We start from the raw sequence: 23,861 nt of genomic DNA on the forward strand, positions 1-23,861 counted from the left end.
CTCTATCGTGTCTTTAACGTGTCCTTTGCAGAAGGGACCAGAACCCAAGAAGTCTCTGGTTCTGGACCCAAAGCGGAGCAACGCCATCAACATCGGCCTGACCGTCCTTCCTGCCGTCCACGTCATCAAGAACGCCATCCTGAGCTTCGATGACTACGCCATCAGCAAGGAGGGGGTGGAGGTACGCAGCGCTGCCGGACCGGGCCTCTGGTCCTCTGGTCCTCTGACCCGTTTGGGCCGGTCCGGACCTCACGGCCTCTCTGTTGTGAGTAGAAGATCCTGACGATGATCCCGACCGAGGAGGAGAAGCAGAAGATCCAGGAGGCCCAGCTGGCGAACCCCGACCTGCCGCTGGGAACCGCTGAGCAGTTCCTGCTCACCCTGGCCTCCATCAGCGCCCTGAACCCCCGCCTGCAGCTCTGGGCCTTCAAGCTCAACTATGAGGTTCTGGAGAAGGTGAGCGCACGGCTCCGGTTCCGCCTCCGGTTGCGCCGGCCCGCTGACCAGCTGTCGCCCCCTGCAGGAGATCGCGGAGCCTCTTTTCGACCTGAAGCTGGGCATGGAGCAGCTGGCGTCCAATCAGACGTTCAGGAGGATCCTCGCCACGCTGCTCGCCATCGGCAACTTCCTCAACAGCTCCAATGTGAGAAACATCCCAGAAACATCCCAGTTGTTCCCAGTTTCTCCCAGTCTCACCAGTGTGGCTCTTCTCTGTTCCAGGCCAAAGGCTTTGAGCTGAGTTACCTGGAGAAGGTGGTGGAGGTGAAGGACACCGTCCACCGCCACTCGCTGCTGCACCACACCTGCAGCCTGCTGGAGGACAACTACCCACAATCCTCTGACGTCTACTCCGAGATCCCCGCCATCACCCGCTCCGCCAAGGTACGCCTCACCTGTCCCGCTGTCCTGTCTTCACCTGTTCACATCCATTCACGTCACAGCTCGTTACGATGTCACAGCTCGTTACGATGTCACAGCTCGTTATGATGTCACAGCTCGTTATGATGTCACAGCTCGTTATGATGTCACAGCTCGTTATGATGTCACAGCTCGTCCTCGTGTGTTCTGTTTTGCTTCAGGTGGACTTTGACCTGCTGGCGGAGAATCTGGTCCAGCTGGAGAGGCGCTGCAAGGCATCATGGGAGAACCTGAAGCTGGTGGCCAAGCATGAGAGCAAGGCGGTGCTGAAGAACAAGATGACGGAGTTCCTACGAGACTGCACCCAGAGGGTCAAGATCCTAAAGGTCGTCCACAGGAGGGTCATCAACAGGTAGGGAGTTCAGCCCCGACCCGTCCGTCCCTGGAGACGGCGTGGACGGGTGTGGACTGACGTGTCCCCTGCAGGTTCCACTCCTTCTTGCTGTTCCTGGGTCAGCCGTCCTTCTCTGTCCGAGACGTGAAGGTCACCAGCTTCTGCCGCATCATCAGCGAGTTCGCTCTGGAGTACCGCACCACCCGCGAGCGCGTCCTCACCATCAGACGCAAACGTACCATCAAGAGGGAGCGGAACAAGACCCGGGGCATGCTGATCACCGAGGTAATGCTCCGGGGTCAGAGGTCAGAGGTCAGGAGGCGGTTCTGCTCAGTTTGATCCACAGCAGCTGAATCAGCCTCCTGTTCCTGCAGTGGAGATACAGCAGGGGGCGCTGCTGCACACCTGAAAGCAGACATGCAGCAGAAGAAAAGATTTCAAAACTCACTAAGATTTGACAAACATGTTGATTAGAAATTAAAGTTTATTGATCTTTGAGAATTACTTCTTATATTATGATCTGAAAACAGTTTAATGAAGAGTTCTCCACTAGTTAATGTTTATTTTCCATAAAAACCGTCTGAACTTCCTGGGAATGACCTCGGATCGTTTCAGGCAGACGATGTTTCAGACCTCATCTTGTCTTTTTTCCCTCAGACGGAAAAGTTTTCGGGCGTTCCTGTTCAGGACAGCATCTCGCCCGTCTCCATGGCAACTGATCCTGGCTCTGATCAGGAGGAGGAGCATGAAACCATGACGAGCCTGCTGACCAGCAGCTGCAGCAGCCTGACCGTTCATCCTGCAGGCCTGCGCCGCTCCAGAGCCGTCCGCAGTAAGAACCACAGAACCCTGGTCTGGTTCTGGGTCTGGTTAGAGTCCGGTCAGGACCAGTTAATGTTCTGGTTCTGTTGCCTAGGTAACCGCTCGGCGAGTCCATCCACTCTGACCGCTGCTAGGGACGATGGGACCGGCTCTCAGGATGACGCCAACGATGACATCATGGATCGACTGGTGAAGTCCGTGACCCAGAACCCGTCAAACAGAACCGCCAGCCCAAAGTCCCGCAAACGGTCCCGACTCAACAGGAAGTCCAGTGAGTCCAGACGCTCCTGGGTTCTCTGAGGTTCTTCTGAGGCCCGACAGAATCACTTCCCTTTCTATCATTAGCTGGAGCTAACGCTAAAGCTATATTTAGCTGAAACTAATACTAAGTGCTACAGCAACATGCTGTGCGGTAAAGCTCGTTAGCATAGCGATGGGATGTCTAACTAAGCGCTGGAACCTTCTGGGTCAGTCCGGTTCTGGTTCTGTTTGAAACCAAACAGCAGCTCTGTTTCCCAAACAGCCGGTATCAGGCCGGCTCCTCAGTCCTGTTTTCACTTCCTGACTAAATCCCCGCTGAGCGGATTAGCGTCGGCGCATCAAAACGCTGCAGCGCCTCCGTGGGAGGCCATGTTGGAGTAACGGCCAGCAGAACCTCTCCCCAGTTCTGATGTTGCGTTCTGGTCCGCAGGAGTTTCTCCTCCAGCTGAGGATTCATGAAGTCCAGCAGCTGAAATGACCTCTGACCTGTTGAGTTTATTATTAATGTGATGGAGATGAAAACGTTATGTTTCTGAGTTCTGACCCGTTTTCTCTGTGTGCTGCAGTGCGGAGGACCCTGAAGGGCGGATTGGACCTGGAGGCGGTCCAGGCTCTGGGTCTGCTGCCCAGCAAGACGGGAGCCAGAGTCTGACCCTGCGCTGACCTCCTGACCTCCTGCTGCTCCAGCGTTTATCTCCTCATCTGTTTGCAAATGAACCTTCAGCGCAGCAACAGCAGCTCAGACTGCGGATCAGAATCAGAACCAGAACTGATCTGTTTGCTCTTCACACCAGACCTGGACTTACCTGCTGTCTCGTTGGTTCTGATCCAGAAAGTCCTGCAGGTGGACGGCCAGAAGAACTCGGATCAGAACAAACTGCTTGAGATGAACCGCAGAACCACCTGCAGCTTCTAGAGGCTTCAGTTTGCTGTAAATTAGCCGAGGTTCTGCTCAGGTTCTGGGCCTGCTGCTGGTTCTGGACCTCTCACCTCCACAGCATTCTTGTTAATCTGGTACCGAGCAGTCCGACTGCTCACCTGCCACCATGTGTGTTGGTGTGATGTCACTGGGTTCTGGTGTGATGTCACTGGGTTCTGGTGTGATGTCACTGGGTTCTGGTGTGATGTCCAGGTGTTCCTCAGCTGATGACGACGTTTCAGCTGAGGTGAGGCTGAATGTTTTTCTGCTGTTGATAAAGATTTTAAATAAATCTGATGTTCTGGTTCTGGTTCTTCCACCTGTAGAACCTGAGCTGGGTTCCTCCAGTTAGAACTCGAGTGAACCTGTCGGTCCGGTTCTGGGTTTCGGTTCTTCTCGGATCCGACTCAGTCTCTCCAAAACCGCTGCAGAAGCAGAACAGGAAGTGGGTCCATCAGTACTTCCTGTTTGTTTGTTTCAACTTCCTTTGACTAAAGCTGAACAGCTCAGAACCCGTGGTTCTGTAAAGTTACACGGCCAAAAGCTTTCCAAATTGAATATTTAGTTTAAATATTAAACTAACATTAAGTGTTTAGCCAAATATTTAGCATGTTAGCTACTTAGCTAGGTGCCTCATATTTAGCTTGCTAACTACACAGTTTGCTTGGAATTAAATGTTTAGCTTTCCAAACTGAATATTTAGTTTAAACTGACGTTATTAAACGATCAACATGATTTTCACTTAGTTTTTTCTCTTCTGACTAAACCGTCCAAATCCTTTAGTTCAGTGGTTCTCAAAGATTTTCTGGGCCCGCTACAGATTACAATAAAATCCCCCCAAAAAGAAAAAACAATCAACTGGTCACACATGGTTCAACCAGACATAAACCTTTAAACACATTTTGTTTTCAAACTCCACTGAAGTTTATTTCACACTTCAGGTTGCAACAAAACGAACTACAAACATCTTTACAGTGAAACACTTTTGTGTAACTGGTTGTTTTTTTTCATCCATACTGCTTCCAGTGCAATGGCACTGCGCCTCCTCTAGGGGGCGCGCCCCACACTTTGGGAACCACTGGTCTAGTTCATGTTTCTGTGTAACTTTGCAGCTTGGAGGTGAACTTGGTCCAGGTTGGCCTCCAGGCCTTCAGAGGAAACTGGACCCGGATGTTTGTGGTTCTGGTTCTCTGAGCTTCAGTTTATTTGCTTTATTTGATTTCCAGCCAGGATCACAGTTTTCATCTGCTGATCGTCTCCCAGCGGGTTCATAATCAGCTTCAGGTTTTTATCTGCTGACCTCTGACCTCACCTGACCTTCAACTCAGCTTTTGGGAATCCGAGGCGAAGCGATTAGAGGAGCGGAGAGCCTACTGGTTATTCCTACTGGTTATTCCTGCTGGTTATTCCTACTGGTTATTCCTGCTGGTTATTCCTACTGGTTATTCCTGCTTTGCTCCGGAGCAACACGGCCAGAAGGAAAACCATCAGGTTTCTGCTGCAGACCGAGGAGCATCCAACCAGCCATCCAACAGCATCCATCCAGTGTGATCAAAGCAGCCATCAAACTGATTCAAACCAAGTTACACATTTTACTGTTTAAAAATGTTTTTATTTCCTGTCATTTAAAATGACCTCTGACCTCAGTTTGAATATTTTATGCTTCAGTTAGGCACTGAGACGCCCCCCACTGAGTGGCGCTGGGGTGAAGAGCCCTATGGTCCTGCTCCTCTTCATCCCACGGTGTTTGAACCAGAACCAGAACCCAGAGCTGGGTCCGAACCGGCAGCTCTTTTCTCATGAGTCATCCTCAAACGGACCGACGTATGACGTCAGAGTTAGGGTATTGACATGAGTCGTCAGAGGTGATCAGATCAGCTGGGGGAGCGGCTCGGTGTCTTTAAGGGTGAGTGGGCGGGTCAGCCTCCTCTTCCTCCTCCCTGGGTGTGTGTGTAGGAGGAGGAGGGAGGTGTGTGTGTGTGTGTGGATGTTTGGACCCGGCTGCCGGTCTTCCTCCGCGGCTCCTCTCCGCTCGGTGTGTATATAAAGCTCAGCGGGATGCCAGCGCCCTGAGCTCCGGGATGAAGATGCTGCTGCTCGGTCTGCTGCTGCTGCTGCTCCCGGCCGGAGCCGAGCTGTCCGGGTCAGCCGCTCCGCTCCGGGGCCCGGCCCACGCCTCTCCCTCCACCCCGCCGCGGCTCCTCCTCCCGCAGCCCGCACTGGAGCGCGGGGCTCCCGGCGTCGCCTCGGCCCGATCTGCGGAGCCGGCCGGAGGAGCCGGCGGCGGCGGCGGGCCGGGGGAGCCGGCGGCGGCGGAGCATCCTCACCACGGCGGCGGGTACCGGGTGGTCCAATGGGAGTGGAGCTACGTCCAGACGCCCTACGTCATCGCCATCTGGCTGCTGGTGGCCAGCGTGGCCAAGATCCGTAAGTCCGCCGCCGTGCGTGTGCGTGAGAGGTGTCAGACTGGACCGGAACTGGTTTTACTGGAAGTTTGAATCACAGGGGGCGCAATCACACCGCGAGGGGCCCGGGGCCAAAAAGATGGGGGCTCCTGCCCCCCCCTCCTCCCGGTTATTATTGGATCATTTATTTATTTATTTATTTATTTATTAGATGATCAGAAAAAGTTCTGATGAAGAAGAACCAGAACCTTTAACTGGATCAGGAATCTCAAGATGCAGACAGTTGGACATCAACAAAAACTTTAAGAATTAAAAGTTTACTCAACTATAATGACAACCATGATTTTAAAGTTTCGTTGCTGAGGTGTGAAGGTCAAACTGGTCCCACAATGTTCACTGATTTCTCTGATTCTAAGAGTTATTTCAGATTAATGACTAAAAAAGGCAATTAAATGAGCTAAATTCCAATAAATGTTTTAAATGTGCTGTTTTTAAATAAATCATTTAAATTATAACTAATTATTAAGTTGATTTCTGCTCACCTGGTTGGTCAACCAGGTTAAAAAGAAACAAAGATCCTTTAATTTGACTGAAATATGAATAATCTGGTTAAATTCTCTCGGTTTCTGGCGTTTAAATTTCTGCCTGTCGGTTAATGAGTTGATATTTATTGATAATAGATTTTATTGGTTAATATTTAATCTGCTTCAGAACCGGTTTTACAGTGCAGACGACCAGTTTTCCTGTGTGACTTTAGCTCAGATTTTCTGCAGGAGGGCAGGTGGAGCTGTTGATGCTTCATCACCATCATCATCATCATCAGGTGGAGCAGCAACAGGTGGTTGGCAGGAAGTTTGCTTTTCTTTATGACCGTCAGACCGAAGGCTCCTCCTCTCTCCTCCCACCTGGAGAAACTTCAGCTTCAACGTGAAGGTTAGCAGCAGAGGAAGAGGAGGGAGAGGAAGAGCTAAGCAGGAAGACATAAATCTTGTTGATGCAGATTCAAACTAAGAAAACTGAGCTGTGCAGAATTTTTCTGATGATTCTGTAAAAAACAATGAGCTGAAAGAACAAAAACAGCTTCAGCTGCAGGAAGTGTGTCACACACACAGACACACATACACACCTGGAGTGGCTGCCAGCTGAGCTCCTGGTGGATCTGAAGGAGGAAGGAAACATCAAAGTGTTTCTGTTTCCTCCAGGATTCCCAGTCGCTCTGTGAACTGGGAACTCTGGTCTGCTCTGCTGTCGTCACCATCTGGGTAATCTGATTACTGATGCAGCGCCTTCATCCTCCTCTGCTTCCTGTAATCCATCATGACTGCATGTGACTCGAGCAGCGAAGCCGCCATGTTGACGTGAGCTTATTGATCAGCAGGAAGTGATGCAGGAAGTCATCACACCTGGTTTTAAGGCCTGGCCGGCTTCATGTTTCTGACTCAAAAGAGCAGCTAACCTTCATGGTGCAGACTGAGCTTCTGAGCAAAACGATGAGTTGATGGTTTTTCTGCAGATCCAGTAACTTTCACAATAACAACTCATTTTGCACAAACATGTTTCTGTTTGTATTTCTGCAATTCTCAATCATCGAATCACTATTTTATTGAATTTATGTGTCAATAATCATAATTCGTTGATTCCATCAGGATTCCTGTAGTTTCAGCTTCATCAGAGCTTCAAGCTGCAGAACCGAACATGAGATTAAATCAGAGCAGAACTCACTCCAGAGATTTAACGTGTTTTTCAGTCCAGACCTTCAAAACCCTTCAGGTTGTTAGAAATAAACTAGAAAAATCCAGAAGAGACAATAATCCTAGGTCCAACATGTTTGACTGTAACCGTGAAAACCTTCTGATCTGCTGCCTGTTAGCAGGTTAGCATTCGGTGCTTTGGTCAACCCTCATGAGTCAAAGGTCAAAGTTCAGTATCTGAAAGTGAAGCAGGTTAGATGATCCAATCTGGTCCCACAGAGGACTGACGTCCCTGCAGGACGTCCGTCTCTCTTGTCTCCAACATCAAACCCTGAGAGGAAATGAGAGGCCATGAGCTTCATGTGGGTTTTATGTGCAGCACAGAGGGACAGCAGGACAGAAGGAGAGACAGACAGAGGGACAGCAGGACGGAGGGAGAGACAGACAGAGGGACAGCAGGACGGAGGGAGAGACAGACAGAGGGACAGCAGGACGGAGGGAGAGACAGACAGAGGGACAGCAGGACAGAAGGAGAGACAGACAGAGGGACAGCAGGACGGAGGGAGAGACAGACAGGGACAGCAGGACGGAGGGAGAGACAGACAGAGGGACAGCAGGACGGAGGGACAGCAGGACAGAGGGAGAGACAGACAGAGGGACAGCAGGACGGAGGGAGAGACAGACAGGGACAGCAGGACGGAGGGACAGCAGGACGGAGGGAGAGACAGACAGAGGGACAGCAGGACAGAGGGAGAGACAGACAGAGGGACAGCAGGACGGAGGGAGAGACAGACAGAGGGACAGCAGGACGGAGGGAGAGACAGACAGGGACAGCAGGACGGAGGGACAGCAGGACGGAGGGAGAGACAGACAGGGACAGCAGGACGGAGGGAGAGACAGACAGAGGGACAGCAGGACGGAGGGAGAGACAGACAGAGGGACAGCAAGACGGAGGGAGAGACAGACAGGGACAGCAGGCTGCAGTCCGCTGAGACTCCCCCGCAGCAGACGGACGGTGAGGACAGAAACACTGAAGACATTCAGCGGCTCCACAGGAATCCAACAATCTGCTGCCTTAAATCACAGTCTGCAGATCCATCCGCCTCCTAAAGTAGTCCCAGAAAATCTGCCCTGCCCTGGACCCACGGAGCGTCTGGAGGACGACAGAGGATGGGACTCTAACAGGAAGCAGAACACAACGCTCCGCGCCGCTAAACAAGAAAACTTCCCAGAATTCCAGAGGAAAAGCAGCAGCACTTGTTGCAGCGACTGGGACTAGTTTCAGGGGAAGGATTACAGGCTGGGAAGCTGCAGATCTGACTTCCTGCGTTTTTTTCTTTTACATTAATTTCACTAAAAACCATTATTTATAAAAACTCTGACCAAAGTGGAAATGAGACATTTCTGCATTGGTGCATCGTGTTCATGGCTCCAGCCTGCAAATGAGGCCCCAATAAACCGAGATACTCGCTCTGAGCCGATTCCTCATCAGCATCGTCTGATTTTAATAACTTTATATTTTAATACTGCTGAAAATCAGCTGAGCCTGCAGACGAACCTCCTGGCGCCATGTTGGGACCCTAACAGGAAGTGTCGCTCGTTCTGAAGCCATCTGATTGGCTGGCAGGTAGGCCTGTCACCATAGCAAATTTTGCTCAACGATTAATTGTCTCAACAATTATTGCGATAAGCGATAATATTGTTTGAAGACTTTTTTACACTGATTTAATGTAAATGATGTAATAATGCATGCGATTTCCTGCCAAAGATAGATACACTTTATTTTCAAAAGAACATTTAACACTGGAGCTGATAAACAAAATAAACAAAACAACCAAAAACAAAATGGATTCTCAGTCTCCATTAACAAAAAACTCACTTGAAAAAAAAACTAAACAACATAAAGCCAAAGTGGAAATAAATACTGCATTCAACCAAAAGATTATGAAGTCTGTATATTATGTTGCCCTTCAGTAATAATTAGATTTAAATAGAGAAAATGGGCACATCGACTACCTGATGCAATAGTTCACACTACATGATTTTTGCTTCTATTTTTCCCCTTACAACAATCTTAAAACCTTGGTCTTTCTAAGATTGTGTGGTGTGTTACGGTAGATCGTCGTTGCCGCTCCGATCCAAATCAGGGTTTTCCCGACTGGGCGCTTTAAGACACCTGTTGAATCAGAAAGCCCAGATTCTCCTCTCTGCTTTCTGAGGGGAAATTATGGAGGGGAATCCCAAACAGCTGATACGGAGCAACCCGAAGTCCAGCGGACATCGGAGATGATATGTGGAAACAACATTAATGTTTATTCAACATGCAAAGAATATAGAAATGACAAGAGGAGGAGTTAAATTACTACCACAGTTGATAAACCCGGTAACTTTTCAGCTGTTCTTCGTTAACGTGACATAAACAGGTTCTAATGATTTTCATTCAGTCAGGACTTTACACTGACACTAGCCACATGCATTGCAGGTAGATTGTAGTAAAGCATTGATTAATGCCTGGTTTTAAAATTAGTTAACTGAACTTGTAGCCATTATTTTGTGCCCATTGTTGGACACCACACGGCAGGACCGAACCCGATGGAACCGTTATACCTAGGATTTCTGTCGGCTAATGTGTGGTCTGTCAGGGTTTGAAAATGGACCGACAATCGCCGACAGCTCTAAGATCGTGTTGTCTGCGCTGGGCTTTACACTAAGGAAATGAGAAAGGAGGAGTCAGTGGAGAGCACCGGAGTTGAGCCTTTTTTCATTCGGTGTCATCAACAGAAAGAGAAAAAGGCCGGAAGAGACGATAATGCCGATAATTGAAATGATGTCGATAGTTTTAATTTATGGTACGATTAATTGATTTATCGTTTATCGACAGGCCTACTGGCAGGTGTTAGCTTAGCGCTACACTGCCCCCTATGGGTCGGCATGTTTAAACAACGCTTGGGGCGAATCGGCTCATGTGGATGAAAATTTCTGAAGCGAACAGAGAGAAACACGATACGAGACATCGGCTTATGACGACTGGCTACTTGACACCTGAGGGTCATGCTCTGACCTCTGACCTCTGATGCAACGTCTGAGATAATGTCCTCATTGGTTGGAGATAACCTTTGACCCTTCCTAGGGTGACAGTAGCTGCTGCTGTGATTCAGCCTGGCGTTTTGTTTCATCTCACCTGTTGGCTGCAGACCAGGTGACCCTCCGGCAGTAACCCGTTCTCCTGCCTCCCTGCAGTGTTCCACCTGTCGCAGCGCTTCACCACCGTGGTTCCGGAGAGCTGCATGCTGATCCTGCTGGGTCTGGTTCTGGGCGGCGTGGTTCTCATCGCCAGTAAGAAGCAGCTGTACCAGCTGGACCCCGCCCTCTTCTTCCTCTTCCTGCTGCCCACCATCGTCGGCGACGCCGGATACTTCATGCCCGCGCGCCTCTTCTTCGACAACCTGGGCGCCATCCTGACCTACGCCGTGGTGGGGACGCTGTGGAACGCCTTCTGCACCGGATTCTGCCTCTATGCCGCCAAGCTGCTGGGGGTTATAGGTCAGTGATGGGGTCAGAGGTGAGACCGTGCTGCTGACGCCTCAGCAGAGATTGGAGCTAGACAGATGTCCAGCCAGTCCAGAGGTTTCCAGAAGACAGGAAACTGTCTAATTGTCAGTCCCTTTAAATAGTGACTGTCCCTTTAACTAGTGACTGTCCCTTTAAATAGTGACTGTCCCTTTAACTAGAGACCCGTCCCTTTAACTAGTGACTGTCCCTTTAAATAGTGACTGTCCCTTCAAACAGTGACTGTCCCTTTAACTAGTGACCCGTCCCTTTAAATAGTGACTGTCCCTTTGACTAGAGACCCGTCCCTTTAAAAAGTGACTGTCCCTTTAAATAGTGACCCGTCCCTTTAACTAGTGACTGTAAATTTAAATAGTGACCCGTCCCTTTAACTAGTGACTGTAAATTTAAATAGTTACTGTCCCTTTAACTAGAGACCCGTCCCTTTAAACAGTGACCCGTCCCTTTAGCTAGTGACTGTCCCTTTAAACAGTGAACCATCCCTTTAACTAGTCACTATCCCTTTCAATAGTGACCTGTCCCTTTAACTAAACCCGTCCCTTTAAAAAGTGACTGTGCCTTTAAACAGTGACCCATCCCTTTAACTAGAGACCCGTCCCTTTAACAAGTGACTGTAAATTTAAATAGTTACTGTCCCTTTAACTAGAGACCCATCCCTTTAACTAGTGACTGTCCCTTTAAATAGTGACTGTCCCTTTAAATAGTGAACCATCCCTTTAACTAGAGACCCGTCCCTTTAAATAGTGACCCGTCCCTTTAAATAGTGACCCGTCCCTTTAAGTAGTGACTGTCCCTTTAAATAGTGACTGTCCCTTTAAATAGTGAACCATCCCTTTAACTAGAGACCCGTCCCTTTAACTAGAGACCCGTCCCTTTAAATAGTGACCCGTCCCTTTAAGTAGTGACTGTCCCTTTAAACTGTGAACCGTCCCTTTAACTAGTGACTGTCCCTTTAAACAGTGACCCGTCCCTTTAAACAGTGACCTGCCCCTTTAACTAGTCACTGCAGCAGGAGGTCATGAACTCAGAGTGACCCCCCCTCAGTGACCTGATGCCTGCTGTGATGTCACCATATGTGGACCAATCAGCTGTGGCGGTGTGTCTCTGCAGAGGAACGCGTTCAGGCCGACCTGATGGACTTCCTGCTGTTCGGCGCTCTGATCTCCGCCGTCGACCCGGTGGCGGTTCTAGCCGTGTTCGAGGAGGTCCATGTCAACGAGATGCTCTTCATCATCGTGTTCGGAGAGTCGCTGCTGAATGACGCCGTCACCGTGGTGAGGCACACAAACGCCCACACACACACACACATGCTGAGATTTCCATCGTCTGCATGTGAAATCATATCAACAGATTATTGAATCAATCCTGTAATAATTCAGTAATCTGTCGATCGATTAGAGACTCTAAGCCGCATACATGAAACCAAAACCAGAGGCGATTTCTGATATGTTCAACCACCCAGAGCGGCATCTTGTGGGTGCAGCAGGAACCCCTCCCCGCAATCCCAACCTGAAGCACCACCCATCTGGACCCCACTCAGTTCCTTCAGACTAGCCAGCAGCAATTAGCAATCAGCTGCTGAGGTCATTATAGGAGCTGCTGCTCACAGCAACGCTGGTAGAAACATTAAAGTGTTAATAGAGGAGCCATGTTGGATGTCTTCCTGGAGGCGGAGCTTCAGGAAGAGCAGGAGCTTCTTAAAGAGACAGAGGCCCGATTTCAAGGAGTTAAATCAGGAAGTAAGATTTATTTTAAGTCATATTTTATAAATAGTGTTTTATAGCAGCTCAATGTGAGATAGTAACAGGTCATGTTATGAAATGGAACTATGTGCCTGGAAATCACATGATACCGGCCCCTTAAATGTATTTTTAATATTTTATAATAAAAAACGCTTCACTTTTATATATTCACTTTTTTTATATTCACTTTTTAATATTATGCTCACTTTTTATCAGTGATAAAAAGTGAGCATAATATTCCCATTTTTATTCCAATTAATCATCAGAATAATTGATGCTCTGCATGATGGGATGGAAACAGCAATGCTGCAGCACTTGCTGCAGCAGCGTCAGCTGCACCTCTTGCTGCAGACGCTCTCAGCTTCTTAACATGAAGCAGCGTCTGATCATTGATGCTAATGTCCCTCCACCTGCAGCGCAGATCTAGAGCAGTTAGATCTGGCTCAGCAGAATCTGACGCTGTGGATGAATCAGCACAAATCTCACCTGCCAGGTGTGATGCTGCGTTTCCATGGTAACAGATAAGCCTGTGAAGGCCTGCCGCAGCGGGCGGCGCGGCGTGAAGCTGAACTTTGCTCCGCTGCTGCGGCTCCAGGAGGAGGACACGTGTCGTCCAGACGCGGCAGCTGGACGGACGCCGCGGCCCGGCGCTGGAAGCCGGGAGCAGATTAGCGGCGCCGGCTAATCCTCCGCAGCACTCAGATTATTAGCTAATCCCAATCAGATGGAAAAACCCAAGCAGAGCTGGGAGAACTGAAGCTGTGACCTCTGACCCCACTGGGGGAGCGCTCACCTCTACCACACCTTCAGAGGTTCAGAGGTGTCCAACATGAGGCGTGGGGGCCGTCTGCGGCCCTCTGAATGGTCTCATTTGGACCCAGTTTGTTTTAGTAACGATGCAGATGCAAAATTTAAAGATGAACTTTCCCCAAATTAATAAACGGAAGTAATATTATTTTATTGACCATGTTTCTGTTCTAAGTTTGCGGTAAATGGACACAGGAAGCACTGACGCGTCCCAGAAACAAAATAAATGTTCAATAAATAAATAAAGCCTCCAAAATATGAAAATTATGCCTGACTTTTACTGAAGCCGTAATAAAAGAGCAACAGTTTATAGATTCTTATCCACTTCTTTCTTCATTTCGTAATAACTCTGTGTGGATTCTGCAGCAGATGGAAATGTTTTTGCCATTTTTAGGCTCAGATTTTCATGACTAGTTTATGTCGTATCTAATATTTTTGCTTTGATTCTTTTATGTTTAAGATCTTCTTCTTTTTTTTTTTTTAAATTTGTTGGCTCTAGTGGCCTTTATTTGATAGTTAATTGACAGGAAAGTGGGTAATGAGAAGGAAAAGACATGCGGCAAAGGTCATCAGGCCGGGAATCGAACCTGCGACGGTTGAGGACTAAGGCCTCCATATATGGGTTGTGCTTAACCCCTGCACCACCACAGCACACCCCAAGATATTCTTTAATCTCCATGGCAACCATTCAGCTGGGTGGATCTAGACTCGCCTTCCAGGCGCAGCTCCTCCCCCACTCAGCTCCTTCAGACTAGCTAGCAGCAATTAGCAACCAGCTGCTGAGCTCATTATAGGAGCTGCTGCTCAGATCAACGCTGGTAAGAACATTAAAGGGTTAATAGAGGAGCCATGTTGGGACGACTTCCTGGAGGCGGAGCTACAGAAAGAGCAGGAGCTTCTTGAAGAGATAGAGGCCCAATTTCAAGACGTTAAATCAGGAAATAAGATTTATTTTAATCATATTTGATATTTTTATAACAACTGAGGGAAACATAGTTACTGGTTGTTTTATAACATGAAACCATGTGGCTGAGAAACACGATACCGTCCCTTTAACATTTAGCTTCCTAATTTATTTTTGTGGTGAGAAAAATTTCACAATAACATTATTGTATAATTTTTTTTGTGTGTGTTTTGAATGGAGAGAAAAAGCTCATTTTTGTCCTCAGTGGTAAATGTTTTCCCTCTGGTCTCGATGCTCTTGTGGTCCAGCTCCTGGAGGACCTGGTCTGGTTCTGGTGACCCGGTCCCTGACGTGTCTCTCTCCGTGTCTCCTGCAGGTCCTCTATAAGGTCTACATCTCCTTTGTGGAGGTCGGCCCGCAGAACGTCCAGATGGCCGACTACTTCAAAGGAGTGGGTGAGTCTTCAGGTGGAAATCTCGACAGTCTCTGCTGACCTCTGACCTCTGCTGACCTCCACAGCCTCCTTCCTCATCGTCAGCGTTGGGGGGACTCTGGTGGGTCTGGTCTTTGCCGTCATCCTCGGCTTCATCACCCGCTTCACCAAGAAGGTCCGCATCATCGAGCCGCTCTTTGTCTTCCTGCTGGTCTACCTGGCCTACCTGACCGCCGAGCTCTTCTCGCTGTCCGCCATCTTGTCGTGAGTCCCGCCTCTCGATTCGAACCGCCTCAGCCCGCAGTCGTGTCACCGCCATGTCTTCCTCCACAGGATGACCTTCTGCGGCATCGGGGCCAACAAGTACGTAGAAGCCAACATCTCGCAGAAGTCCCGGACCACGGTGAAGTACACGATGAAGACGCTGGCCAGCATCGCTGAGACCATCATCTTCATCTTCCTGGGTATCTCTGCAGTGGACAAGTCCAAGTGGGCCTGGGACACGGGGCTGGTGTCCTGCACCCTGGTCTTCATCCTGCTCTTCAGGGCTGTGGGTCAGTTCCTCTGGTTCTGGTTCAGGTTCTAACTCTGACATTATTCATATTAACCATCCACAGAAGGCGAAGATCAGCGCCATATACTGGCCAACATGGGTACAGCAGCCATTAAAGGGCCGGTATCATGTGATTTTCAGGCACATAGTTCCATTTTATAACATAATCAGTTACTGTCTCACCTTCAGTTGTTATAAAAACACTATATATGAAATATGACTTAAAAGAAGTTTAGCTTCCTGATTTAGCAGCTTGAAATTAGGTCTCTGTCTCTTTAAGAAGCTCCTGCTCTTCCTGAAGCTCCGCCTCCAGGAAGTCATTCCAACATGGCTCCTCTATTAACCCTCTAAAGTTTTACCAGCGTTGATCTGAGTAGCAGCTCCAATACGAGCTCAGCAGCTGTTTGCTAATTGCTGCTGGCTAGTCTGAAGGAGCTGAATGGGGGAGGAGCTGCGCCTGGAAGGTGGGGCTAGATCCACCCAGGCGTTTAGCAGCTGAATGGTTGTCATAGAGATTGAAGGATTTCTCAAACATGAAAGAAGCAAAGCAACACAGCAGGGAAAACATTAGAGATCAGAAAGGTTTATTTTACTTAAAACTGGCCCTTTAAAAACAGCAACTCAACTAATTAATAATAAAAATATTATTTAAATTATTTATCTTTAATTGATGCTCAGGAATGATCTCATAATTTAATATTTTAAAAAGTGAGCCAGATCTCACAGTTTTAATTAATCCAGCTATATTAATTCTACATAATCAAAAACAAACCACACTAATTCCTAAAGATTTATTAAAGTAAAAGCAAAACATAATAAACAAAATAATCTCACTAAACATTTTCGCCTCTCAGTTCTGAGGATTTTAATCTAAATAAATCTGAAGTAGGAACCTTTTGTGTCTCCCCAGAGCAGCAGCAGGAAGCATTTAACTGACGGAGCCAGGAAAAGAACCAGGAGCAGTAAATTACCACTATATAAGAATGTTTTTTATCTTAGTGAGATAAATAAGACATTTCATTAAAACCAGAATATGTTCTTGTTTAAACCAGCAGACAGTTAAACAGCAACATGTTTGAGTCGAGTCTGAGCAGCGTTCACTCAGCAGGCCACACAAATCCAACTTTTTCATGGCAGACTGAACAATTCCTGTCAAGAAAAAAAATCTGCTCTGAGCCTCTTCCATAAAAACTAGATAAATGCGACAACGCGTACAATTCAGACGGAAACGCATCCAGCAGGCGGTCAGGTTTGGTTCTGACGTAATCGGAGAAAAGAGTTTTGTTGCTTTTGCGTTTGTCTCTGGTGCAGCTAGCTGCTAGCTTCTGGGAGAGGAGTCATGCTTAGGGCCTGATCAGCCAATCAGAAGCAGACTCAGGCTGCAGCCAACCAATAGGAGAAAAGGAATCTCTAATTTCGAGAGAAACTCCTGGAAGAAGCCAATTCTAGATCAGTGGTGATCAAAACATCCCAGACTTTAAAGGAACCTTACTGAAAGTCAAACAACATATAGAACCTCCGAAGGGTCCGGTCCGGTCCGTTCCGGTCCGGTCAGTTCCAACCTCTGTGACATGATGGTTCTCCTGTCTCTGGGCCTCAGGTGTGGTCGGCCAGACCTGGGTTCTGAACCGGTTCCGGCTCGTCCCGCTGGATAAGATCGACCAGGTGGTGATGTCGTACGGCGGCCTGCGGGGGGCGGTGGCGTTCGCCCTGGTGGTGCTGCTGGACGCAGAGCAAGTCAAAGCCAAGGATTACTTTGTTGCCACAACGATCGTGGTTGTTTTCTTCACCGTCATGTTCCAGGTAGGAGCGGCTTGAACCGGACCGGTCCTGGTTCTCACCGGGTTCCTGAGTGAGGAACCGCTGTTTCTGGTTCTGATTCCGGCTCTGGTTCTGGTTCTGGTCCAGGGTCTGACCATCAAGCCTCTGGTGAAGTGGCTGAAGGTTCCTCGCTCCACCAACAGGAAGCCCACCATCAACGAGGAGATCCACGAGCGGGTGATGATGATGATGGATGATGACAACTCTTCTTCTGCTCATCATCAATGTGACGTGTGTGTGTGTGTGTGTGTGTGTGTGTGTGTGTGTGTGTGTGTGTGTGTGTGTGTGTGTGTGTGTGTGTGTGTGTGTGTGTGTGTCCAGGCCTTTGACCACATCCTGACTGCGGTGGAGGACATCGCAGGACTCCAGGGTTATCACCACTGGAGAGACAAGTGAGTCCTACCAACATGTCTGCCATCACCAGCGCTGTTTCCCAGCATGCTTCACTGCCCTGCCCCCTCCAGGTGGGAGCAGTTCGATAAGAACTACCTGAGCAAGCTGCTGCTCAGGAAGTCGGTGTACAGGAAGAGCGAGCTTTGGGAGGCGTACCAGAAGATCAACATCCGGGACGCCATCAGTGTCATCGACCAGGTAGGAGGACCGGGTCGGGTCCAAATGGGTTCTGGAAAGAGACGGACTCGAGGGACTGCAGGCTCCAGGTTCTGGTTCTGGTTTTTTGGGCAGTCCGGTCTCACAGGCTGCTAGGACCTGGGTTCTGGTTCTGGTTCTGGCTCTGATCCACAATCCATGGTTGAGGTTGGAGCCGTAGATCCAGAACTTTTCCACCTCAGTCTGGAGGAAATGTTGTTCTGATCCATTCCTGGTTTTATGGGTCACCAGAACCAGCTCCAGTTTTCTCACCAAGCAGAACTTCACCCAGTTCTGGTTCTGGTTCTATCTGGTACCGGATGGCAGACCCATTGAGGTGACCCAGAACCAGAACCGGAGTCGGCAGGCGGCAGAGTTGAGGATTAAATTTCATCTCTGGGGAAACCGAGGAAGCATGTTGACCTTCAGGCGGGTCCAGTAAACCCAGCAGAACCAGAACCAGGTCAGGCTTTAATTTGGACCGGGCTTTATTTATGGAGCAGAAACTCAGCAGGAACCAGAACCAGGTCAGGCTTTAATTTGGACCGGGCTTTATTTATGGAGCAGAAACTCAGCAAGAGGCAAAATAATGTAGGCAGCAAAGATTTCTGCAACCTGAGCGAAACAGTTTACTGCAAAGCTATTCTATTATGTTCTATTTTTATTTGATTGTGTTGTATTAATTTTTTATCTATTTTATTTTTGTTTCATTCTTTTTCTGTCTGATCTATTTTATTCCATTTCTTTTCTTTTCCCCCCTGTTCTTTCCTATTTGTTTTATTCTTTTATTTTTTCTATTTTGTTTTATTTTATAATTTTTTTCTTCACCTTTATTCTGTTTTCTCTATTATTGCATTTTCTTTTATGCTTTTCTATTTTATTTTATTCATTTTTAATCTTTTCCATTCTGTCTCTTTGCATCAAACTCCCTGATGCTCCAGTGCAGCAATGCTCTGCTGTCTGTAAACTTTTTTCTTCCACCTAACTTTCCTTCTTTCTGGGTCTGGTCATCAGTTGTTTCTGGACCCAGAGTTTGGTTCTGAGTGAACTGCTCCGGCAGAACCTGTGCTGGTTCTACTGGTCGTGTTGCTCCTCCTGGCTGAACCACCAGGGGGCGCTGCAGGCTGACTGTTGAGGACAGACGGCCTGTTCTGAGTCCGTCAGGTTCACTGAAGTCCAGCTGCGAACCTCTGACCTCTGTGTGCAGGGTGGGAACGTCCTGACCTCGGCCAGGCTGTCACTGCCCTCCATGGCCAGCAGAGCCTCATTCCCTGAAGTCACCAACGTCACCAACTACCTGTGAGTCACATGACCTCTGATGACCTCTGATGACCTCTGATGGGGCTGCTCAGCAGGAAACATCTTGTTTTCCCACATTCTTCCTGTTTAAATCAACTTCATGGAAGAATTAGAACAAAAACAAACTTTTCACTTTAGATCCATCAACAGATCCAAAGAAGAAGAAATAAAACATTGGATTTTATCTTCAGCTCTAAACCGAGTCCTGCTGACCTGTGGTTGACGTGTTGCAGGCGGGAGAACGGCAGCGGCGTGTGTCTGGACCTCCAGGTGATCGACAACGTTCCCGGGTCGAAGGTGGAGGAGGACATGGAGACGCATCACGTCCTGGCTGGGAACCTGTACAAGCCCAGGAGACGGGTAAAGAGAAGGAGCGCCTGGAGCAACGGTCCGCCATGGAGCTGCTGATGACACACGGTGTGTGTGTGTGTGTGTGTTTTCCAGTACCAGTCCCACTACAGCCGACACTTCATGCCGCTGGGGGAGCAGGAGCGGCAGGACCGCGAGGTTTTCCAGAGGAACATGAGGAGCCGCATGGAGACCTTCAAGTCCACCAGACACAAACGGCACAAGAAGGAGCGCAGCCTGAAAAAGGTTCACACACGTACACATACACGCACCCGAACAGAACCAGTCAGAGGTCCGGTTCTGCCGGAACTGCACATGAGATCTCGAACTTGTTTCAATATCAGGACCGATGCAGATATTGATATCGGCTCTTGTTGGCATTTGACCTTTCCTCCTTCTGCTGACAGCACCGAGGATCTGACACGAAGGACGAGGGAGGAGACAAACCCAGGCGCAACGTCAGCTGGCAGGACAAAGGTACCGAGACGACCAGCCGGGTTTGAGTTGGGTTGATGTTGTTTGGTTGACGTTGGGTTGATATCGGGTTGGGTTCAGGTTGACGTTGGGTTGAGTTGATGTTGTTGGAGTTGATGATCTTCTGCTTGGCCCTCGCCAGCATCTCAGCAACTGGTGTGACGTTGCCGCCGCTCTGTCTCAGATCCGGTGGCCGTTCCTGTGGAACCGGAGGAGGATAAAGCTGATCACTCCGATCTGGAGAAGGAGGAAGATGTCGGCATCACCTTCGTTGCTCGGAAGGCGGAGACGCCCAAACAGCGACCCAAATCAGGTAAAGCAGAGAGGCTCTGATTAGACCGGACCGCCTGTAAATGGTGATCCAATGAATGGCAAATTTATTCTGATGTCACATTTCCAACAAAGTGCTTGACAAGTGAAATGTTAAAGTAAAATACAGGACAAGCTGCAGTCAGATATAAATGTTAAAAAGGCAAAGCCATCCAGAACAGATCAAATAGTTGAGTCAACATGAAAGTTTACAAAAGTTGATGACTAAAACTGAAGAAAACGGAATGAAAATCATTTGTTACCATGGTTACAAAGATGAGTTACCGTGGTGACAGACCAGCTGGTGTTTGCATCTCTTCATGGAGATGAAGGTTTCCATGAAACTGCTTCATCGCCATGGAAACATCATGGTGATGTTTTCCTGCTGAAGGAGGGCATAATGCTGCCATCACCTAATCGTTTCCTAAACGCTTTACTGTCATTAACTAGAGAGTCCTCTGTGTTCTGAGAACCATCTGGTTCTGGTTCTGCTTCTGGCTCTGGTTCTGCTGGAGGTTTCTTCCTGTTAAAAGGGAGATTTTCCTCTCCACTGTCGCCCCCTGCTGGTCAGAAGCAGTGATGCTGCGGGTCAGGATGCTCTGCTGGGTTTCCTTAGAAACGTTTTAGACTAATTTAAATATTTAACTGAACTTAGATCAATTGGAATGATTGATTGATTGTAAATTATTTATTTTGTGAATTGAATGAAGCTAAACTGAAGACGAAGCTGCCCGTTTCCATGGTGATGGTAGGTTGGTGTAGGGGTGCAATCTTTCTGCATGATGGCTGATTAGATTCTGTCCTTCAGTCCCAGCAGCTCTGGACGTTTGCCAGAGCCCGCCGCCCCTGCCCCCGTCGCCGCCCGGTGAGGACAGCCATCTGCCCTGGAAGGGCGGCGTGGGGTCGCCCCCGCCCTGCGTGTCGGTGGAGGCCACCAAGATTATCCCGGTGGACCTGCAGCAGGCCTGGAACCAGAGCATCTCCTCCCTGGAGAGCGTCTCGTCGCCTCCAGCGCCCGCCGAGCCTGTCCACCCCCGCGTCAGCGCCCTCTCCAGGCTGGGAGGGTCCCGCCCCGCCTCCTACACCGGCCCTGTCGGGGCGGCGCCCGCCCAGGCCCTGCCCCCAGCCGCCTTCTGTTTCCCTGAGAGGAAGAAAAAGAAGCCGGTGGAGGAGGAGGAGGAAGAGGAAGAGCCTGGCGCTTCGCAAGAAATGCAGCCGCTGATGTCGGCCCTGAAGCCGCCCGGGGTGCCGCAGGCTCCGCCCTCGCCGCAGGCCCCGCCAGGCAGGAGGAGGAACCCTTGTGTGTACCTGAGGAGTCTGGTGACCTCGCCCCCCGGTGGTGGCGCCGGGCCACACAGTCACCGCCCCACACAGCTCTGAACACGGCCACCAGAGGGCGAGCTGTCTGCTGGCTCGGCCAATAGGAAACCAGCACAATCACATGACCAGAGAGCACCACCAGCTGAAGATAACCTTCTGTCCTCATCTTCATCACCATCAGAGTCCTTCGTCCTTCCACCAAACGTTCCAGCCAAGCTCCTGCTAGTTGGAAGCTTGGAAGGATCTTTGCTCCATCACAGCAGATCAATATGATTCAATAACTGTTGATGTTATTGAATCAGTTCACTGAAAATGTCTTCGATGTCTCCGTAACTCCCTCAGTTGAAATGAAAATCCATCCTTCGTTTCATAACTCTTTTGGTTTATTGTTGTTACTTCATACAGCAGGGGGCGCTGCAGAGCCCGTTTCCTGCCTTTCCCCTTTAATTCTGTCTGAGCTGCTTATTTAAAACACAAACATGTATTTTATACAGGCCTTGTTTTTCTTAATGCCGCTGCCTTATTCTGTGTGCTTTATTCCTGCAGCTGCTGCGGAAACCCGGTCCGGTCCAAACAGGACCAGCGGTTCCGCAAGAACAAATCATAAGTGATCTGTTCCTGCAGCAGCTTGGCCCAGTCAGCAGGAAAACGACTTTTATTTATAATAAAGGTCATTGACATGTTTCTGCTTTAACGTGCTGCTAAACCACAGAGATGCCTGAAATTAATCCTGAGTTATTCCTCTGAAAATGGACAAATAAAGAGAAATTAAATTGAGATGAAAATATTTTTGTTCATATTTTATTATAAATCTTGATCATTTTTCTGATTTGCCTTGATGAATCCTGATAATGTGGAATTATCGTTATTTTATCTGAAAGTGAGCGAAGGTTTTATTTAAATTAAGAGATCCGTGTTTTGGGGAAGAGGAGCAACAAACTGGATCGGAAGCACTAGCTTTCTGACCAACAGAACCAGAACCAGGAGCGCACCACATCGGCGCCCGGATCCGATATCTGATGTTGTTCTCCATATTGCTGCTGTTTGTGTTGAAGGAAAATAGAGAAGTTTAGGACAGATCTTCCTGTTCTGGTTAAAGGAGCAGCTAGTTTGCTTTTATTCTCGTAACTGCTTCATGTACAAGATTAATTCCCTGAACAAACCTCTGAAAATAACTGAAACTAACAACAAAATAAAACCAATTGAATAATAATTCTGTAAAGTTAAAATCTCTGTTTCATGACAAATACAGAGATTAAAGCAAGTGGTGGCGTCTGTTAGAACTGAGGCCAGTGATGTAATGCCGGACAGTGACCACAGGGGGCGCTGTGGTTCGCCTTAGAAGCAGCCGTTCCAGCTGAAGGATAACTACCGGAAACTGGTTAGCATCGGTCGCTGAAAGGATAACAAATAACCCCTACAGCTCAAATTTACCGGATTATTTTACCCAGACTGCTCTCTACCGCCGGTGAGTTCTTGTTTTAAATTAGCATGTAGCAGATTAACTGGTTAGTTAACCAGGCTGCTGGTTAGTTACGGATAATTAGCGTATTGGCTTGTTCTTGGCGGTTACTGACCGGTTAGCGGGGCATCCGAAGCGTTTCTAGAAACTTCTCTGAAGTCCAACACCACGGTAATAATCCCGGTTAAAATGTAAATTGAATACAAAATCAAACAGAGAAGGAAAAAAACAATAATTAAGTATCTAAATGAATAGCGGGAACATCTCACAGTTTATAGAGAGCCCTGTAATAACCCTGTTTGCTGGACCAACCAATAAATGTGAACCGTAATTTTCCTCAAAATGGCCGTAAAGGTGCAAACACCTGCTGTTACAATCATTAAACCAGTCCCGCCCACAGGTGGGTAATAACTAGTTACATTTACTCTGTTACCTTTACTTTAGGAGTAGTTTTACATCACCGTACTTTACTTTTACTTCCGTTCTAGTATAATGAAGCATCGCTGCAGTAACATTTCTGGATCCTCTGTAGACTGCGAGAAACTTCACCGAATAAAAATCAAACACATTTTAACCAAAAAGTCAGGAGAGTTTAGTTATATTTTATATTCTGTCTGATGACATCACTTTTAAATATTAAGTCAAATGTTGTCAGCTACTTAATAAAAATACTATTATTATTATTTTTTGAATATTTTTTTTTAACTATTGTTTTTTACTCTAGTAAATGTTGAAGTAGTGCCACTACTTTTAGTCCTCAGGGTGTTTGAGGAGGATACTAAACCCCAAATCAAGATAACTGTATAAACCAGTCCCTACGGGTTCTGTCTTTATGTTTTTGTGCTAATTGTGGGGCGGAGTTTTGCTTTCACGGTGTTAGC

At 48.2% G+C, this 23,861-nt stretch overlaps 2 protein-coding genes across 7 annotated transcripts in view; both read left to right on the forward strand.

Annotated features, from left to right (window-relative positions):
- Positions 1-3,561, forward strand: part of LOC102237305 (FH1/FH2 domain-containing protein 1-like) — a 30,650-nt gene extending 27,089 nt beyond the window's left edge. For all 5 annotated transcript variants that reach the window (XM_023332734.1, XM_023332730.1, XM_023332731.1 and 2 more), the window contains 9 exons: positions 32-181; positions 274-456; positions 524-643; positions 721-882; positions 1,080-1,270; positions 1,345-1,537; positions 1,910-2,084; positions 2,169-2,345; positions 2,902-3,561. In XM_023332734.1, coding sequence (XP_023188502.1) covers positions 32-181; positions 274-456; positions 524-643; positions 721-882; positions 1,080-1,270; positions 1,345-1,537; positions 1,910-2,084; positions 2,169-2,345; positions 2,902-2,987 — 1,437 coding nt within the window. In that variant the 3' untranslated portion in view covers positions 2,988-3,561. The remainder of the gene's footprint in view (positions 1-31; positions 182-273; positions 457-523; positions 644-720; positions 883-1,079; positions 1,271-1,344; positions 1,538-1,909; positions 2,085-2,168; positions 2,346-2,901) is intronic.
- Positions 3,562-4,307: 746 nt separating this feature from the next.
- LOC102237052 (sodium/hydrogen exchanger 5-like) lies at positions 4,308-22,295 on the forward strand. Of its 2 annotated transcripts, XM_023332736.1 has the most exons (16): positions 4,308-5,681; positions 10,591-10,893; positions 12,031-12,194; positions 14,750-14,828; positions 14,893-15,070; positions 15,140-15,360; positions 16,960-17,162; positions 17,268-17,357; positions 17,502-17,572; positions 17,645-17,771; positions 18,976-19,067; positions 19,301-19,427; positions 19,512-19,661; positions 19,823-19,892; positions 20,074-20,202; positions 21,007-22,295. In XM_023332736.1, exons 1-16 carry the CDS (start codon positions 5,336-5,338, stop codon positions 21,576-21,578), a joined length of 2,922 nt encoding a protein of 973 aa, XP_023188504.1. In that variant the 5' UTR covers positions 4,308-5,335; the 3' UTR covers positions 21,579-22,295. The 2 variants fall into 2 exon arrangements, with proteins under 2 accessions (XP_023188504.1, XP_023188505.1); XM_023332737.1 differs by lacking the exon at positions 21,007-22,295 and having other exon boundaries at positions 20,032-20,151.
- The last annotated feature ends 1,566 nt before the right edge of the window (positions 22,296-23,861 follow it).

Source organism: Xiphophorus maculatus, chromosome 4, assembly GCF_002775205.1.
Source record: "Xiphophorus maculatus strain JP 163 A chromosome 4, X_maculatus-5.0-male, whole genome shotgun sequence".
In the NCBI taxonomy this organism is placed as follows: domain Eukaryota; kingdom Metazoa; phylum Chordata; class Actinopteri; order Cyprinodontiformes; family Poeciliidae; genus Xiphophorus; species Xiphophorus maculatus.

Excerpts from the sequence above, each read along its gene's own strand:
- LOC102237052 (XM_023332736.1), top strand. The coding sequence starts at position 5,336 with ATGAAGATGCTGCTGCTCGGTCTGCTGCTGCTGCTGCTCCCGGCCGGA. Across the intron at positions 19,428-19,511 it reads TGTACAAGCCCAGGAGACGG|TACCAGTCCCACTACAGCCG; the intron begins GTAAAGAGAAGG and ends TGTGTTTTCCAG. Across the intron at positions 20,203-21,006 it reads CAAACAGCGACCCAAATCAG|TCCCAGCAGCTCTGGACGTT; the intron begins GTAAAGCAGAGA and ends TCTGTCCTTCAG.